The 19179-nt window shown below is 27.9% G+C and overlaps 2 protein-coding genes across 2 annotated transcripts; both read right to left on the reverse strand.

Annotated features, from left to right (window-relative positions):
- Positions 1-4215: 4215 nt before the first annotated feature.
- LOC136080322 (uncharacterized) lies at positions 4216-7772 on the reverse strand. The gene is made up of 3 exons (XM_065796939.1): positions 7529-7772; positions 7060-7475; positions 4216-6945 (listed from the first exon to the last, which is right to left on the reverse strand). Exons 1-3 carry the CDS (start codon positions 7770-7772, stop codon positions 4216-4218), a joined length of 3390 nt encoding a protein of 1129 aa, XP_065653011.1.
- A 2378-nt stretch (positions 7773-10150) lies between these two features.
- Positions 10151-10804, reverse strand: LOC136080323 (uncharacterized). The gene has a single exon (XM_065796940.1). The coding sequence runs from the start codon at positions 10802-10804 to the stop codon at positions 10151-10153; it is 654 nt and encodes a 217-aa protein (XP_065653012.1).
- Positions 10805-19179: the final 8375 nt, after the last annotated feature.

Below are 19179 nucleotides of genomic sequence, written 5' to 3' on the forward strand. Positions count from 1 at the left end.
TTTCCACTGGCAAGAATTTCAACAAATATCAATTCACAGGACGACATTGACTTATTAGAAATAAGTTTGCTTGAACATGGTGAGGAATTGATGGGTGAAAATTTCACTTTTCAACAAGATAATGCTGCTATCCATAATTAAAAACTTAAAAAAGCTTGGTTTAGAGAAAAAAATATTCACGTAATGGAATAGCATCCCCGCATGTAGTCCAGATCTTGACCTAATTAAAAATCTATGGGGAATACTTTCTAGAAACCTTGAAATAAAATACCTATAGAAACAATCCAAAATCTTGTGAATAATATTTGTCAAGTCGCATATTTGAAGTCATTTAAAAGTCAGGAAACAATATTAAATATTAAATGAGCGAAAAAACAAAATATTTTCTGTATTTTCTTGTATAAAACGTAAATGAGGCTAATTTTATTTTCTCCACAATTTGAATACGTTTTTTTTTTTCATTTGTAATTAATTAAACATACCGATTTATAAAATTTTTAGTTGTTGTAGAAGATAATAAGAAATAAAGTAGAATTGATAATTGTTTCACTGCCATTTTTGTTAAATTAGAACGAAAAATAAAGTTGAGGCTTGTTCTATTTTCTCCGCTCTAGGCTAATATCTAACATTTAAACTTAAGTTGTGTAAATTATTAAAAATTGTATCAAGTTTTACAGATTGTCTTTAACTTAAAAATTTAGAAATAAGATTTTATTTAAATGTTTAAAAAAAATTTATTTATTAAAAATATATAGAAACATTGGCATAAGTGCAAACTGGCAAAAGTGCGAACTGGCATAACTGAGGAATACCAATTTGTACTTATGCCAATATTTGCATTTTTGTTCGGCGCACTTATACCAATTCGCACAAATGCCAGTTCGTACTTTTGCCAGTTTTTCTAACTGCTTCGCACTTATGCCAAGGTTTGCAAATTTATTCGGCGCACTTATGCCGGGTCGCAATTATGCGAACTCCAATGTTTGCAAAATTGTTCGGCATACTTATGCCAGTTCGCACTTGTGCCAGTTTTTGCAACTGCTTCGCATATATGCCATTTTGCACTTATGCCAATTTGCGCTTATGCCAAAGTTTGCAAACTCTTTTGGCTCATTTATGCCAATACGCACATATGCCAGTTCGCACTTATGCCAGTTTTTGCAACGCTTTTCCCTTATGCCAGTTCGCACTTATGCCATTATGCGCCTATTCAGCCTACCGTTGATAAAGAATAAATACAGTAATTAATATTTTATTTCTTTAAAACTATTTATTTATTAATATTGTAATATTTAAAAACTCTTATACGTGAAATAATATACCTGTACAAGTTGTATATCTTTTTGTATAACTATATGCACTATAATTAAAATTAATCGAAAAATGAAAGATAAATGAAAAAGCAAACTTAACGTACAAAATTTTTTTTTGCCACAAAAGGACGTTACTGCGCAGTATTCTTTCGGCTTAACTTTTAGATTAGCGTTTTATAGTCTATGGTTTTTAATGGTCTCAGATCTTTTTAGTTCTTCCATTTGTGTTGCGTTAAGTACAAGCGTCTGTAAGTGCAAACATTTTCAGCATATGTCAAGTTTGCGTGTAAACGTCTTTAACATATGTTAAGATCAATCGTGTGTATAAATCTATGAAATGAGAAAACTTTTAAATTTTATTTTAACACTTAGAAAATTTTTTTGCTTTTCAATTCCAAAATTTATTATGCTAAGTGAAGGTCTTAAACCCCCCAAAGCCACACTGATGACAGCGCACTAAACAACAAAGCTATCAATGAAATGCGTTAGGAGAAAAACAAACCTAATTATAAGTCTCTTATAAGTTCTATGTATGCGGAAAAAGTAACAAAGAAATGGTATAGAAGTAGTAAAGAAATGAGGGTTCTGGACCATTTTTATTTTCAACCATTTATCCAGCCACAATTTTATATATATTTTAAGATATAAAATTGACCACAACTTTTATGATCGATGTTAACTGTAATAGTAAGCTACACCAATGACATGAAAACTTCCAGATTGTCCAACTTGTTCATCAACAGAGTTTAATGTGACTACCAATTTTCTTCCTGAACCAACACTAGGCATCGAACCTTTAAAATTTCTGTAAAATAAGATAGTAGTTGCTGAATCAATTGATGATGCTGTAGTACCATTAGAGTTTATATGAGCTAATAATCCAGATTCTTCATTATTAAATGAAGTAAGGTTATTACTATTCCACGATGTAAGATAAAAATCTTCTAATCCAGATGACATGAAAATACATGTACTACTACTAGACTGATTATTTGCATCTACATATCCACTAGACATTGAATAATTACCATAGTTGTATAAGGTCCAAGGCGTTATAATATTGTTAGCATGTTTAGGAGGAGTGCTACCATCATACATTCGTACTCTTGATTCCCACCAATTTCCAGATATACCAATAATATGCATTCTAATATATTTTAAATAAAATCCAATACCCTTTCCTGCAGTATCTATCAATATATATTCACTACCATAAGATGTGTTAGTATATCTAAATACATCAGATCGTACTACTTGGCCACCTGTAGCAGGTAACGTATTTCTTAAAATATACGCAGATGACGAAGTTTGCCATCTGCGTATACTTTAAGAAATACGTTACCTGCTACAGGTGGTCCAGTAGTAGTAGATTTATATAATGCTATCCATGGTTTTCTCAGGATACCACGGTTATTGTTATTAAATGATATAATATATGCATCTGTTCCCTTATCACCTGTACTTGGTGGAAGAGATTGATTTTTCGATCCAAGACATGTTAAACTTGAATCTGGTACTATTTTTAAAATGTGAGAAGTAGGTATTATATGGTCAACATAATCTTTTGTAGCAACATCATTTGGATCTATAGGAGCTGGAATATTTTCTATTGTATTACCATTTATATCAAGTTTATCAGTCATATTATTTAGTCCATCTCTTCTAAGAAATGTGTTATTAGCTTGAGACATTGTTAATCCGTTAACTATTGATTGTGTATTTGAGTTTAAAGTTCTTCCGAATATATCGACAGGCATTTTATATATGAAAGATTTAAAAAATCTTTCAGATTCATGAAAAATCTTTGATTTTTTATATTTTTGCATTCAATAAGTTTTCAATAATATCTTGAAAATCGTATCCTTCATCTAATTTCTTTAAAAAGTAAAGACACAATTGGCCGCAATAAGAAGTATTTCCAAATTGAACTCTTTCACTATTATAATAAACAGGATAGCGTAAGTATTCAACAAGTTCAGATAGTGGAGGTTGGCTATAAGAGTCAAAAGTGTACTTTTTTTTATCGTCTTTATACCAACAAATCCAATGAAATCCATTAGTACTTGAATCTCCTGTATTTAATATTCCACATTCTTTTTTTTATTGTTCTATTTGGTAATTGATCTCTAACAAATACACCTCTAAAATTTTTTATTTTTAGTTTTTTTGCGGCTTCTATCAATTGAAAATTAGTTAGAGGTTCATTTGGTAAGACTAATCTTTCAACATTAATAAACTTGTCCATTTTATATATAATAAACTTTTTATTATATATATTAATGATTAATTGTTAGATTCTTTAGATTTATATGTACACTTCTATAATATTATACAAGTTTATAAATGGATCATATTTATCAGTGTTTTGTATGAAATAGATTGAAATATCAACATTATTAATACATTCTTCACCGTAGTATTTGTAATATTGTTTTACAGCTTTTATTATTTTTTGATTAATTTCTTTAATATTATTTGTATATATCTTTATTAATTTTAATTTATGATCGTCTAATAACAAAGTTTTTAATATTACTTTTTATTTATTCTCATTTTAAATAAATAAAAAATATTTATGTCACTTTTTTGTATCTTGTTTAGTATGACTTTGGGTGAAGGGAGGTGTTGTTTCTTTAATGCCTATCGTCTTAATGCCTATCGTCTTAATGCCTATTGCCTTAATTTATAATGTCCTTTTGCTAAAGTGTGAATTCCGACTTCTAAAATAACTCTTTTATCATCGTCTGCACTTAATGCAATTTTATTTATTTCTTCAGTATATACTTCATGTGAATTGGAACTTATTACATTCATTTTCCTAACTTGATCTACTTTATTTAATAAACAATGTTTATAATCTTCATGTGTTATATACTTTTTAACAATATTTTTCTTTATTCCTTTACATTTTTTTTTTTTTTTCTTTTCCATGGACTTTGTAGGAATATAATTTAGATCTGAGTCCTATAAATTCTTCAATTTGTGCTCCTCCTGTTTCATCTTTGAACATTCCTAATACTTTCTTATTAAGACCAACTTCAAATCCTACATTATTATTAATTGCTTGATGCTTTGGATCGAACTCACTTGTATCAAATTTGCTTTCAACATCTTCAGAAATATCAGCATAAAAATCTTCTGTTTTTATTTCATATGCTAATGTATCTGTATCTGTGAATAATAGTTTCGCTCGATCAGCATATTTATTCATTATGTAATCGTAATGGAATTCATACATTAGAGTTTTGCTTAATTCTAAAATGCACATTAATAAGTAAATTGGTTTGTTGTACATTAATTTTGTTATTTTCATATGTATAGCTATTAAATTTTCATCAAATATTGTTCTACTTTCGTAGTTTGGTCTTGATGCTAATTTAACAGCTTCATCTCTGTTATTTATTAATCTAACATCGACTCTGTTCTCAATGTTCTCCATTGTTTTTCCAAACACTGAATTGTTCATGAGTTTAAAAAATTCTTTTTCAAAATCATTCTTTGCTTTAGTTCTAAGGTTTGTATTTAGTTCAATGTATTTATTTAGCCATGCTCTTTCTTCAAACTTTATGCCTCTATGAATTTTAATAATCTTTAATCCTAATCTTTCATATAATTTTAGATTTTCATAATGTATAACATAATTTTTCTTATGATTTAAATTTGGAATTAGTTTTTTGACTTTATTTACTTTTGTCCTTTCAGGAGCAAGTGGGTAATCATTATGTTCATCATGAAGACTTTCTGGATAATCTAAATCTACTTCTAGTATGCATGGAACTGATTTCCAATTTTCTATTTCATTTTCGTCCATCCATTTAAAACCATGTGTTGGAAGTGGTTTACTCATTGCCCATTCATATAGATTATTAGCATCTAGATATTGGATGAATGTTGATTCTTTGCTTTTGTCATATGCGCCATCCATGTACTTGTTATTAGAAGCTCCTAATCTATTTGATATCATACTGATTCCACCTCTTATACCTTTCTTTATCATAAGTATCATATGATAATCACTTAGCAATTCGAATTTTACTTTTGTTAATTTTAAAGCTGCATCCCAAGCTAATCCTGGTGATGTGAAGTACCAAGCAGGATCTAATTTATAATTTTTCATACAAACTTCTCTAAAATTTACAAAGACGTCAGCTAGTAAAAGCACATCTGAAACATTGTACAAGTCATGATAATCTCTAAATGTTTTGCAATTAAACTCATTCCATACATTTTGTGCATGTGAGTAATCATCATCACTTATATCTTCATCGTTTAATTTTGAAAAGAATAATTCTTTTGGTGGTAATTGGGTTTCATTAAATTTATCAACAGAGTCTACCCAATCATAAGGATATATGCTTTTTTTTAGTAACAAATCTAAATGTTTCCCTGAGTATAATTTTCCGATATTTTTGCACTGGTCTTTTGCTAAATTCTTTGATAAAGCATCTAAACTAAAAGGCTCAAATCTATAACTATCTAAGAAACGAAGCTCACGTTTAACTTCAAATTTCTTACCTTCTTTAATATACTCATCGACTTTAATTTCTCTAGAAAAGCTAATGTACTTTTCTTCATTGTTTGGTATGCGACTCAATTTCCCTCCTGATAATTTCTTTATAAATAAGTGAGAATCATATCCAGATAAATTGTGAAATAGTACTGGAAAGAATTTTGGAATTTTATAATTTAAATTACAACTTCGATGAGCAACACCTCTATATTTTCCAGTAATATGACAATGGTCACGTACTTTATCTTTTCCAAGATCTTCTCCACAAATGTGACATTTTATTGCTGCATTAAAATCATACTTGTTTTCAGGAGTAAATATCATCTTTTTTGGAAATTTGATACTATCACAAATTTTTTTAATATCTTCTTGTAAACTATTAACAAAAATTTGTGCAACATCATCTGTTTCACTACTTGCAGTAAATGTGACTGGACTGCTTTGATAAAAACTTTCATCAAAACATTTAATGTAGTAGCAGAACGAATTAGGTGTATGCTTTTGATACCGTTGAGTGTAAGATTCATTCGGATTTGGTGTACAAGTATTAATGGATTTAATAAAACTTTCAAAGTCTGCGTACACAATAAATGGTACTATCATCGACCTATTATGATGAATAAATTGCATTGTTGAACCTGGATTAGGAAGTTTATTGCACACTGAACCATGTGTATTACAATACAATTTGTGTTTAGATAATGATTCTTCAGAGTTGTATCCAAGTAAACAATTTCTACTATTGTAGAAATTGTTTACTTGGATAGCGCTATTTCTCTTAGATGTTTGTGAAGAAAGCAATCTGCTTAAACTTTTTATTAAGCAGTAATGACTTTTTTCTCCATCTGAAATTAATAATAAATCTATTAAATGTTGACGATCATTATCTTTTGAAATGCGTAAAGGGTAAACTGACTTTTCAAATCCATACACATTAACACTGATATCATGATTATTTTTCTCAAATAGTGTAATTTGATTTAGTGAAACTGGAAATTCTATCTTATCCCAATTTATTTTTTCAGCTTCATTTTTAAGCTCTTTATCAACTCTATTAGGATAATTATTTGTTGGATTTAATGCTCTTGCAATACACCACTTAAAACATTGATTATCTTCATTCTTTATATTAATTATTGCTTTTTTAGTTGCTAAATTTTTATCGAGTGGAATATATTATTTAGCTTTAATAGGATTATACTCAATAAAATTGATATCCATCTTTTCAACAGAAACAAATCTCCAGCCTGATCCTAACTGTTGAAAAGATGATAAGGATTCTAAAATTTTCTGCTTTGGTGTTTCATAAAACTCGTCTAAATCTGTTGTTTTTAATACAACTTGATTACTCGTTCTAAATGGAGCAGATATGATTGAAGTTTTTCCTGTTTCAATATCAGTACGCTCCATTTCACAAGTGAGAACTATATAAACCTTTGATTTTCTAATTTCGTTTAGTACTTTAATAGCGTTATTTTTAGCAGCATTTATGAAGGATAAAGAATCATATCCTTTTATCTCATTAGCTGTCAAATATTTTGTCACATTTTTAACAAATGATTTCTTTAATTTAAATTCTATCGGATTTCTAATTCCATATTTTTGATTCAAATTTGAAACTGTAGATTTTAATTCATCAATCTTTTCATTAGCTGTTTTTTAATTTTATCAGGAACATATAATAAAATCCAATCTGCAAGAGAACTAATCTTTTTATTTATTTCTTTTCTAATTTGTGTAATAGGCTGAAAAGGTAAAGGAGCTAAAATTGTTGATGATATATCTGGAACAGGCTCATCAAGTAGGTACTTTGTACCCATCTGTTCAACTGATTGCATCTGTGTGTCCGATAACTCTGTAATGAGTTTGCTTTTTCGCATATTATAATAATATTTAACTCCTCGCTCTTTAGCGATTTGTTTTAATTCTTTCGCCGTTTTATTTTCCATTTTTATAAAGCAAGATAATTTTCATTTTATTTATATCATTTTTCAAAATTTTTTTTCTTGTTAAAATATTTCATATGATAAATTTCATATAAAATATTATACACACCCCCATCCCCTAACTCTACAATAATATTCTACTGTTCGCAGTTTTTCAAGTTGTCTCTCATTTTGAACAGTTGTTATTCTATACACAATTCAGGAGTTTATATTTCTGATGATATGTATGGAATTGATTAGTCAAGTAGGTCTTTCAGACCCATGCGAAGTAGGTCTTTTGGATCCATAAGATTTATATTTTCCATTTTTTATATAGCAAGATTTTTTTAAATCTTTTAAATTATTATTCATTTCTTCTCTTTTCCAATACAAACTGCATGACGTAGGCTTATACATTCTATAAAATTCCATAGCTTTATCTCTCATTTTTATATATTTTTTAAATCCTTAGATTATTAAATATTCTACAACTCATCATCTGATTCACTTCCTAAATCTAAATCGTTCATTATACTAGTAAAATTAGAAATCTTTTTAACAATAACTACTTCTTGAAGTTTAACTTGTATTGACTCTATCAGTGAACCAATAAAAATACCTTCAATCTTTAAGCATCTAATAGCTTCACATCTTTGTTTGATATAATCATAAGGTGAAGCCATAACAAGTGATTTTAAAGTCCCCTTCGGATTTACTTTGCATGGATCCGAAAGATTTACTTCACTTTTAGTTTTTCTACAACGGAAAACTGTAGTTATTTCTAAATCTTTATTACTTGTAAATAACTTTTCATATATTATTGGAGGTTTATCTGCATTATATCTTAAAATTTTTAAATTACCAAGATTAACTTTAGATTTTTTTATCTTATTTTTATATACTTCAATTTGATCTCTACAAAATTTTTCAATAGATTCAATCATTGCAATAAACTTTTCTTGTTCATCAGATTTCTCTTTATCACATACAAATGACATTGAATAACCATTAAGTTTATCATTTTTAAAATCTCTATTTTCACACACACCATAGGAAAAAGAAGGTAATGTTTTAATGAGAACAGGACCAGCACCTGTTGGATATTTATATGCAAGTTGTAATTTTTGATATGGAACTGGCTTATCAGCTTTAAATATATCTTTTATAAATAAATTTTTAATATTAAATGATTCAATTGTTATAAATGCCATTATTTTTATATATAAAATATTTTTTTTATTTAATTAAAAAAAAAATATTTTTACAATGTAGAATTTTTTTACATTTTTTTTAACTTTTCAGAATTAAATACTTCAATCTTATATCCATTATCAACCTTTCCATCACGCGATTCAAAATATTCATATCCATGTTTAGTTTCTTTCATAGCTCTATATAATTATTTGTATACTATTTCTTCCCCTGTATCTACGTTTGTTAATTTAATAGTGACTGGCTTTTTCTTAATTGATCTCAATCTTTCATATTTTGGATCTATTTCTTTTCTCTTTTCTTTTATCTCATGTATTCTAGGACGACCAACAGGTCTTTTATGTACATTTTCTCCTTTTACTTCATGAATTCTAGGACGACCAACAGGCCTTTTTTCATCAGTTGATTCTACTACTTTTGACATTATTTTATCTTTATCTATCAACTTATTATCTATAGCTAGCATTAATAATGTTACATAATTGTCTGATGTTTTTGTTATATTATTTTCTCTTAATAGATTTTGTAAATCTTTTCTAGTATAATACATTTTTATTAAATAAAGAAAAAAAATTTTTAAATTCATTTTTATATAAAATTAATGAATTTGAGTAAGCCTGTTTCCATCTGATTGAAAGTTTAATAATTTATCTGATATTACAAGAGCATATGCCATAGAATTTGCTGGTACTGCAGTATTAAATGTTGCATTAATTGATATATTTACTATTGATGAATCTAATCTTTCTCTTTGATTACTAACATCAAAAACCATAATTGGAAATAAATCTCTATATTCAGTATATAGAATGTTTTCATTTGTAATCAAGTCACTCGTTCCATAAAATTTTTCACTAAAATCAGATGCAGTACCATAAGCTAATGAATACTTCATATTTGGAAATGATAGATTATAGTCAAGTTCAGGATAATTTTTATTACTAACAACAACTTGCATATTTTGCAAGTCGCAATGATCAAATAATGAAGGATTTGTTGTTTGATCTAATAACTTATTTGTTTGAAATCCAACAATGACATATCTAGGTCTTTCAGAAGATTCCTTCGGACTAAGTTGCCAATTAAATGATGTAGTTTGTGGTACTGCCATACTATTAAGACGACGCTCTCTGTAAGCTGATTGGATTGTTACTTTTGATGATGTCATACTGAGAAGTTTAGATTCTTGTTCAAATGATGGATCTAACTGTGGAATGTATTGCTACTTTATCAAGAACAACTTTACCAGCAACTACATTATTAGCTGTAAATATGGCATTATTGTCACTTCCTCTAATAAGAGTTAATGTTTGTATAAATCCAAAAACAGATTTGTCATAATCATCGCAGAAACCAAAAATGTGGTTTAAAGGTATACGAAATGAAAATGCTCCCTTTCTAGTTGGTTTTTGTATTACTACTCCTTGCCTCATTGTAAATCCAACGTTATCTGTTAGCGATGCTGTTGTTGAGGAATCTTTATACCATAATTGATTTAATCCCTTTGAAACTTGAAAGTTGTTAGAATATTTTAACAATCCAAGCATTGTTGTAGCTACACCTAAATTATCAATTGTCTCTACATCTGTAGATGATAATTTATATGATACCCTATCGAATAGATACATGATACCATTACTTATTAAAGATATTACATCTGTATTAGCATAAGCTGTCCCATCATTTTTAAGAAGTGTCCCTTTAACTAAAATATAAGCTTTAGATGGTAGTGTATATAAATCAGTTTGATCAATTGTAATTCTTATGTCTCCGCTATTTAGATTTGTACCAATTATCGGATTATAGGCATAATTTTGACATCTTTCAATTCCTACATCTTTCATTGGCTCATCATAATTAAATACTTTAGAAGTTGTTATTTTTTATATAAAATAGAAAAAAAAATTTTATCTGATAATGAATTTTTAAAATAATCTGAACCCATTGCCTTTTTTAACTAACTCTTCAATTCTAATAGCATTTTCACTTCGAATTGATTTCTTTGGTTTTATTGAAGATCCATATGCTAAATTACTAATATTTACTTTATTACTTTGTGTTCCAGATCTAATCAAGTTTGATAATAGCTCTTCACTTTTTTTATCAAGATTTGATTTAGATTTATCAATTTACTTTATCAATTCATTTTTTTCCTTTTTCTATTGCAGTATTTTTAGCAGCTTCTATTGCTGATAATGATAGTTCTTTTCCTGCTGATTTAGCAGCAGTTAATGCACTTTTTCCTAAATCAGTAGCTGCAAGCTTTTTAACCATAGCTGATGATACTTTAGTTACATTTGATGCTGCTGCTCGTCTAAACATCTCTCTTAGAGTATCAAAAAGTCCACTTCCTCCAATAACATGCTTCTTAATATATCTCTTATTTTTAATGATGATCATTTTTATATACACAATTTTTTTTTATTCATACTGCTAGAATATTTTGTATTGCTTTATATTCTTCACTATTTAATATACCCTGCCTTAGTATTTCATCGCTAATTGCTACAGCTTCATTTCTTGATGAATTATTACCAGCCTCCCAAGCAGCTATTCGCGATCCTAACATTTCAACTAATACATTAGGATCGCTTGGAAGAATTACAGTTTGAATTACAGTTTTAATTCTTCTCTTATCTCCAACTCCACTTCCTTTTCTCACATACTCTAGTTTTCTCCTTGATCCCTTAATATCCATCCAAATTAGGGATATTATTTCATTGTATTTTTCACTTCTTGACAACTTTAGTTTGTTTGGATTACTAGAAGTAACTGCATTTGTTTGTAGTAATATACCTCTATAGTTTTTAATATCTTCATTATTATATACTTTTTTATTTGGATTAAATTTTGTTATCAATTCCCACAGACCTTTTGTACCAATATATTCTTTTCCATCAATATTTATATTATTTTCATCAGTAGTTATTGGCTTTTTATCAATGTATAACTCTCCATCTCTAGAATGTATTCCAAATACTGTATCTGTAGACTTTTTGCTTGATGTATATAATCTAAGATAACCCGTTGCAATTTTGCCTAACTTTAATAACTTTGAACTATCAAACTCAATCTTAGATGCATAAGGATCCTTTTGATCCATACGGAGTAGATACTTTTGATCCATACAGAGTATCTCAGTATTTGGAAAAGCAAGTGCTAACTGATCTTTCAACTTTGATATCCCTTTACTTATACCAGATTGACTCTCAATGAGTGGACTATACAACTTTGTCAAGTCTTGATTAAAATTAGATTCACCAATCTTTTCATTAAGAGCATTTGTACTATTTTTTTCAAAGCTTTGTATTCTTCAATAGCTTGATTTCTCTTTTCAGGATCAGTAATTTTTAAAAACGACACTTTTAATATGCAAAAATAAAAAAAAATAACACAACATAGAATTTTATGTTATGTTTTTATATTTTTCAATATTAATTATATTTTTAATTTCTTAGTCTTTATAAGACGTCATCTGATTTTAATAATCCTGTTAGTACTGCAATTGATAAAATACTTTATATTAATTTTTTTTTCTTTTAAGTCACACTCTAATTAAAGTACATATTTTTTTATCATTTTCAATTTATAACTCTTTTTAACATTACTCCATTGTTTATTATAATCTTTAATTTCACTTTCTACTTTATAAAAATCAGTATCTTTATTCCAAATAAGTTTATAAAGTTTATTTCTCTCATCATCACTATAAGTTGATGGTATCTGAAAGTTTCCAAAATCAGTGATAAATATAGAGTGACTTCCTGAATCAACAATAAAACCTCCTTTTTCAAATCCAAGAAGTTCCAAATATTTTTTTTTATTCAAATCTCTTTCACGTTTACTACATTCTAAAAAGAACGGATAAAACATATTTATTAATAAATAATAAATATTTTAACCTATACATATAGTTATTCTGTTTTTTCATTTTTTTGATCCTTCAGATTTACTTCGCATTGATCTTTCGGATTTACTAAATCTCATCTGAAGTAAATTAATCGCTTCTTCTCTTCCTTGATTAATTAATGATATTTCAGTTTGTTCATCAATATCTTTTTTAATTTTTGTCCTAATGTCTTCAAGCATAACTTTAAACTTTTCAAACTCGCTAAGTATCAGCTCAAATTCTTTATCATCTATTTTCCCATCTACTAAAGCTTTAGAAATATGATCGCTTATCGTATTCAATTTTGAACTAGAAAGTATTTTAATGGTTTCATGCTTTTCTGCTTTTAAATTTAATTTTTTATTTACTTGACCTCCTATCAATGAAAGAGCTCCAATCGCTAATGCTGCACCTTCACATGCAATAGCTATTGGAGTTGCTACTATTGTGGCTAAAAAACCAATTCCAACAGTTCCTAGTGCCATTGTACTTCCAATTCACGCTACATCAACTGCAGAAATTACTTTTATTTCCTTATGATACTTTTTACTTAATGTTAATCTCTTTTCTCTCACAATTTCTATTTCTTTTTGAATTTCACTAATCATATCTGACGGTAAGCAAGAGGATCTATCTGCTTTATTTCAGTAAATTCATTTGGTAAAGTCGGATATAATTTATTCATATTTGAATTATTTAAATACTCCATTTTATAAAGCAAAATAAAATTATTTATTTTACTAAATTAACATAGCATAATATATCACCTTTTTTAATTGTTATATCTTCATTTGAATTATTGTTTTTAATAATCACAACAATATCATCAACTGATTCTGATACAATATTGTTATCTAAACTTAGCATTTTTAATTTTAGATTATTTTCTAAAGAAATTAACACAAAACTAGGATCATCAATTTTTACACCTATTTGCAAAGATATAACTTTATGTGACTTAAATGCTAATTTAATATCTTCCTGTGCAAATATTTTATATTTAGACCCATCAACTATTAATTCCTGCTTATTATCAAAAGTGTCATTAAATACAAAATAAGATTTTGGGTCTTTTATAACAGTACAAGGCGAACTAGTATCTACTAATCCATAATTAGGAGTATTAAAAATACAACTTGGAAGTGGCCTCTCATACCAAAAAGCTCTTTGTCTTTTATTTATAAAATTATGTATCGGAGGATGATATACCATTTTTAACTCAAGATTTTTTTTAGATTCATGAAAAATCTTTGATTTTTTAAATTCTTTTTTTACAAAATTAAATTCCAAAAAGGTATAATAGCAAATGGTGAACTAGGTCCTAATAATAGACCTGCTCCAGTTCTCACATAACCATTTCCAGCACTTAAGTATAGTCCATCTCCTAATGATCCTCCACTTTTCAATGGACTCATAAATAATCCACCTCCCATTTTAGTGAACTTAATTCCTTCTCCATTTCTAACTTTATAAAATCTTTTTTTACCAATACCATTTCCAGCAATTTTATAATTCAGATTTTTCCCAGTTGCAGCTCCTGCACCTGTAAGAAGTCCTGTTGCTAGAGCCGGTATTACTTTTAATGCTAAAAAACTTCAAGCTGATCCTAAGAAAGGTAAAAGTGCTCCTAGAAATCCTCCCTTCTTTTTTTTAGCATTGTACTTGAGTTGTTTTTTGCTTAATTTTAGCACTACTTCTTTACCATCTTCATATGCTTTTGAAATTTTATTCATTTGTGTATTTATTACAGCTAATGCATGTTCTCCATTAAAATCTGAATGTGATAATTCAATACTAACTCCAGTCTTTTTACTGATTGAAAGATATATTTTAACATTAGTATAATTTGTCATTTTATTATAAGATTATTTTTTTTCTTTTATGTGAAATCTAATAGAAATTTTTTCACCTCTTAAATTAATTAGATTTCCATCTTGATCAACTATTGTATTTACTAATGTTGAAATCGAATCTAACAATACACTTTGATATATTAAATTAATCGGTTCTTGAACAATTTTATATCCAGGACCGACATTTGGAAAAAATGAATATATAATTTTTTGTGTTTTTTTATCAACATATGAATCTTCTACTATACTAGATGTAACGTGTATAGTATTCACTTTTAATATTTTCACAATACTTTCAGGTTCATAATAACCTGTTGAATATATTTGATAACTAAAACCTAAAATAGTCCTAATTGAGTTTGTAGTTGTAAAATCTACTTTACATCCTGTCTGAGTATTTAAAGTTGAACGTAATGTATTGTTATTAGCTCCAATTGTTATGGCTGGAACTCCTGATATTACATCACCGTTTTTAATTAAAAATAATTCAATATACTTATTTATATCATCAATCTCATATGCTCCTACTGGAAGTAGAACATCAAACCAAGTCACCCCATTATCAGGACTGAATCTAAAATTGTTATTTGATAAATCAATATTTGGAAAACTATAATATGTCTCTAAACCAACAAGAGCCATTTCATATTGTTTATTTTTATCCAGTTTAATACTATAACTAAATTAGTCATTATTTCACTACTGTTTCCGTTTACATATATGCAAGGCATTTTTATATATTAAAAAATTTATTTATCAAGAATCCTTAAAAATTCAAAGAATTTTCTATAGATCTTAAGGATCTTTAAAATAGTCAGATGTAATATAAAAATTATCAAATCCACTATACTTTCCATCATCTTTTTCAGAAGATAAATCTATTACAACAAATCCATGCTTTTTCTTCCATGCAGTTCTACATAACTTTTTAAACTTACCCTCTGACATATCACTCGATACATGATCTTTATAAATATGATTTAAATTCTTTGAATCTTGTGGAAATAAACAAATAAAATTTGCATTTTCTCTTATAGTCTTAAAACAATTTTGTGCAAGATAGAAACAATCTACATTACTATGCCTCCCTCTTATATAATACTTCTCACACTTATTTTGCTTTGTCAGTTGCAAATCATGAAATATCATTAAATTATTATTACTAGCATCGAGATCTTCAGGATCTTGTACATCATCTTCTGTCTCAAAAAATTTACACTCCATATCAACTTTACTATTTTTCTCATTAAACGTTTTTGAAACTTCTTCAATAACTTCTTCAGGATTTTCTATTTTGTCCTGATACTTAAACAAATTAAGAATAACTTCTCTTGGTAACTTTCCTTCAAAAGATCATTTTAATATTTTGTATTCAGGCTGAAATAGAGATTTTCCAAAAACTTGTAAATTATTATAATCTAACCAACCAGGTCTTAAAAGTAAATTTAATAATAAAGTAGTTTTTCCACAACCTGACTTTCCAACAATAATTCCTCTTATACTTTTAGGTAACAACTTACTATTATTTCGTTTATTTCTTTTTACGTTCCATGATAAATCGGTGACATCCATTTTTATATGTAATTATTTTTTATATATAAAATAATTTACTGTGTCAAATGCAAAAAAAATACAAATACATCAACAAAACTTTGTCAGCAAAAACAATAGAAATATGATTCACGGAACTTGCGACATTTGCGGAACAACAAAAACTCAATTCTCACTAAGAAAGGAGGAGACTTGGTCAACTCTATTAATTCAATAACTAAAAAAGTAAAATTACCATGGGCATAATTCCCAGGTGAGATGCACTCACCTGGAACGAAATTTGCTGGTCCTGGTACTAATTTAAATGAGAGACTCACTTCTACTGACGCATAAAAAGAATGGAGGAAATCTATAGATAGAGTTAATAATGCTGCTTACCATCATGATCTCGAATATCAACATTTTACAGATACTGCAAATAGAAACTTAGCCGACAGAAAATTGATTGAAGAAATGGACGCTATAAAAAATCCAACTACACGCGAAAAAATTGAAAGAATTGAAAAAAAATTTAAAAAATTGAAAGTCAAAGAAAAAAATGTGAAATGGTCTGACGAACTTGCAAACGAACTTCATAGGCCCGTTATAAAACATTTCAGAAAAAGAAAAGTAATTGCAAATGGAATCGATGAAATATGGGCTGCTGATTTAGTTGACATGCAATCTTTCTCTAAATTCAATAACAGTATAAAATACTCACTCATGGTCATAGATGTATTTTCAAAGTATGGATGGATTGTTCCATTGAAGAGTAAAACTGGAGTTGATGTTGCTAATGCTTTAAATAAAATCTTCCACGAAAGAAAGTGTCAAAAAATATGGTTAGATAAAGGCTTAGAATTTTATAATAAGCATGTTGAAGCTCTAGGTGTTGAGTTATACTCAACTGAAAATGAAGAAAAAAGTTGTGTAGCTGAACGATGGAATAGAACAATGAAAGATAAAATATTTAAGTACTTTTCTGCTAATTCTACTAGAAAATATATTGAGGTTTTAGATGAAATGGTAAATAAATACAACAACACAAAGAATTCTTTCATTAAAATGACACCAGTTAAAGCTAGTTATGAAAAGAATAAGAATATTGTTTGGTTAAACTTGAACGGAAATGCACGATCTGAGTCTGTAAGACCAAAGTTTTTAATTAATGATAGAGTCAGGATAACTAAAAAGAAGAAAACATTTGAAAAAGGATACACACCAAGATGGACTGAGGAAGTTTTTACTATATCGCAAATTCATTACACAGATCCTCCAACTTATAAAATAACTGACAATAATGGTGAAGAAATACAAGGAACTTTTTATGAACAAGAACTGCAAAAAACGAATCAAAAAAATAATTAGAATTGAAAAAGTGATTCGCAAACTCAAAAATAAATCACTAGTAAAGTGGTATGGATATCCTGAATCGTTTAACTCATGGGTTGATAATAAAAAATTGATAAATCTTTCAGATCCATAAGAAGCAGGTTCTTCGAACCCATGCAGAGTAAGTCTGAAAGACTCATAAAAGTTGTGGTCAATTTTATATCTTAAAATATACTTAAAATTGTGGGTGGATAAATGGTCGAAAATAAAAATGGCCCAGAACCTGCATTTCTCTACTACTTATAGAAATGAACAGTATGGAATAGTTAAGTACAGAAATGGTAGGTTTGGTAAAGATTCGTATTTTATGGGTCCGCATAGTTAAGATATATATATAATGAAAAGGTATAGAAAAGGTCGGTGTAAATATTTTTACGGGTCCAATCAGCTAGTAATAAAATTTCAATATAAAATAAAACTGGATAGTTAACTTTCTCATATCAGTACCACTTTGACTGTCTGAAAAATTTGTTTTTTAAAAAAGTTTTAGAAAAAAAACATATAGAGTAACATAAAGTATACTGAAATATACGCACGTTTGTGTGTATAAACTTACATCTCAACAAATAACATAAAGTATACTGAAATATACACACGTTTGTGTGTATAAACTTACATCGCAACAAATAACTGTCCTATTTTATTTAGCATTTTATGCTAAATACATAAATGTAATTTCAATATAAAATAAACCTGGATAGTTAAATTTCTTAAACCAATACTTTAACTGTCGAAAAAGTTTTATTTTAATTAACTCTTTATTGTTATTTTTCGCTCTTTCTAATTGCTCTGAAAAATAAAACATAACTTGCTAAGATAGTCGCTAAGTTCTTAAGAAGGCCTAAACAATTAAATTAAAGAAAAATGATAATAGCAAAGTTTGTTTTACAATTTATGTATTAAACACAAGATACTTACTGATCCTGGTTTTGACTCACAATTTACTAAGACAAAGATGAAAAAACAAGTAACCTAGGCCAGTTTTTGATGAATAAAAGTTGTCAATGAGAAATTGCTACAAGCCTCAATTATGAATGCGAGTGAATTATACTGTTTTATTATAATAATAATCAGTTATATCAAAAGAAACGTGTACCTAAATAATCTGGCAAAATTTTATTTTATTGAAACCCGACATTCGGTATTGTTCCAACACTGAACTGAAGGATTACTTTCTGTACTAGTTATAGACACAGGTGCAGTATTGTCCAACATTTTAATCTGTACTTTGCCTGTGAAGACCGGCAACTATGCATGTATGTATGTATGCATGTATTCATGTATGCATGTATGCATGTATATATGTATACATGCATACATGCATACACATACACACACACACACATTTATAAATATATTACTTTTTTTATACATCTTTTAATGCACTGTTATAGATAATAAACAAATCAATAAGTTCAACTAGACCTGCTAAATCACATTATATTAAGAGTACTTAAGCAAGATTAAAGTAAAATTCACGGAATAAGTAAGGCTGAAAACAGTAATAAATTACTTGAATGCGACTTTTTAAAATGCATTAAACTTTTGTGAGGAG

Source organism: Hydra vulgaris, chromosome 05, assembly GCF_038396675.1.
Source record: "Hydra vulgaris chromosome 05, alternate assembly HydraT2T_AEP".
NCBI classification, from domain to species: Eukaryota; Metazoa; Cnidaria; class Hydrozoa; order Anthoathecata; family Hydridae; genus Hydra; species Hydra vulgaris.

Excerpts from the sequence above, each read along its gene's own strand:
- LOC136080322 (XM_065796939.1), bottom strand. The coding sequence starts at position 7,772 with ATGGAAAATAAAACGGCGAAAGAATTAAAACAAATCGCTAAAGAGCGA. Across the intron at positions 7,476-7,528 it reads AGAAATAAATAAAAAGATTA|CTAATGAAAAGATTGATGAA; the intron begins GTTCTCTTGCAG and ends ATTAAAAAACAG. Across the intron at positions 6,946-7,059 it reads TAGGATCAGGCTGGAGATTT|AATGAAGATAATCAATGTTT; the intron begins GTTTCTGTTGAA and ends ATTAATATAAAG.
- LOC136080323 (XM_065796940.1), bottom strand. The coding sequence starts at position 10,804 with ATGAAAGATGTAGGAATTGAAAGATGTCAAAATTATGCCTATAATCCG.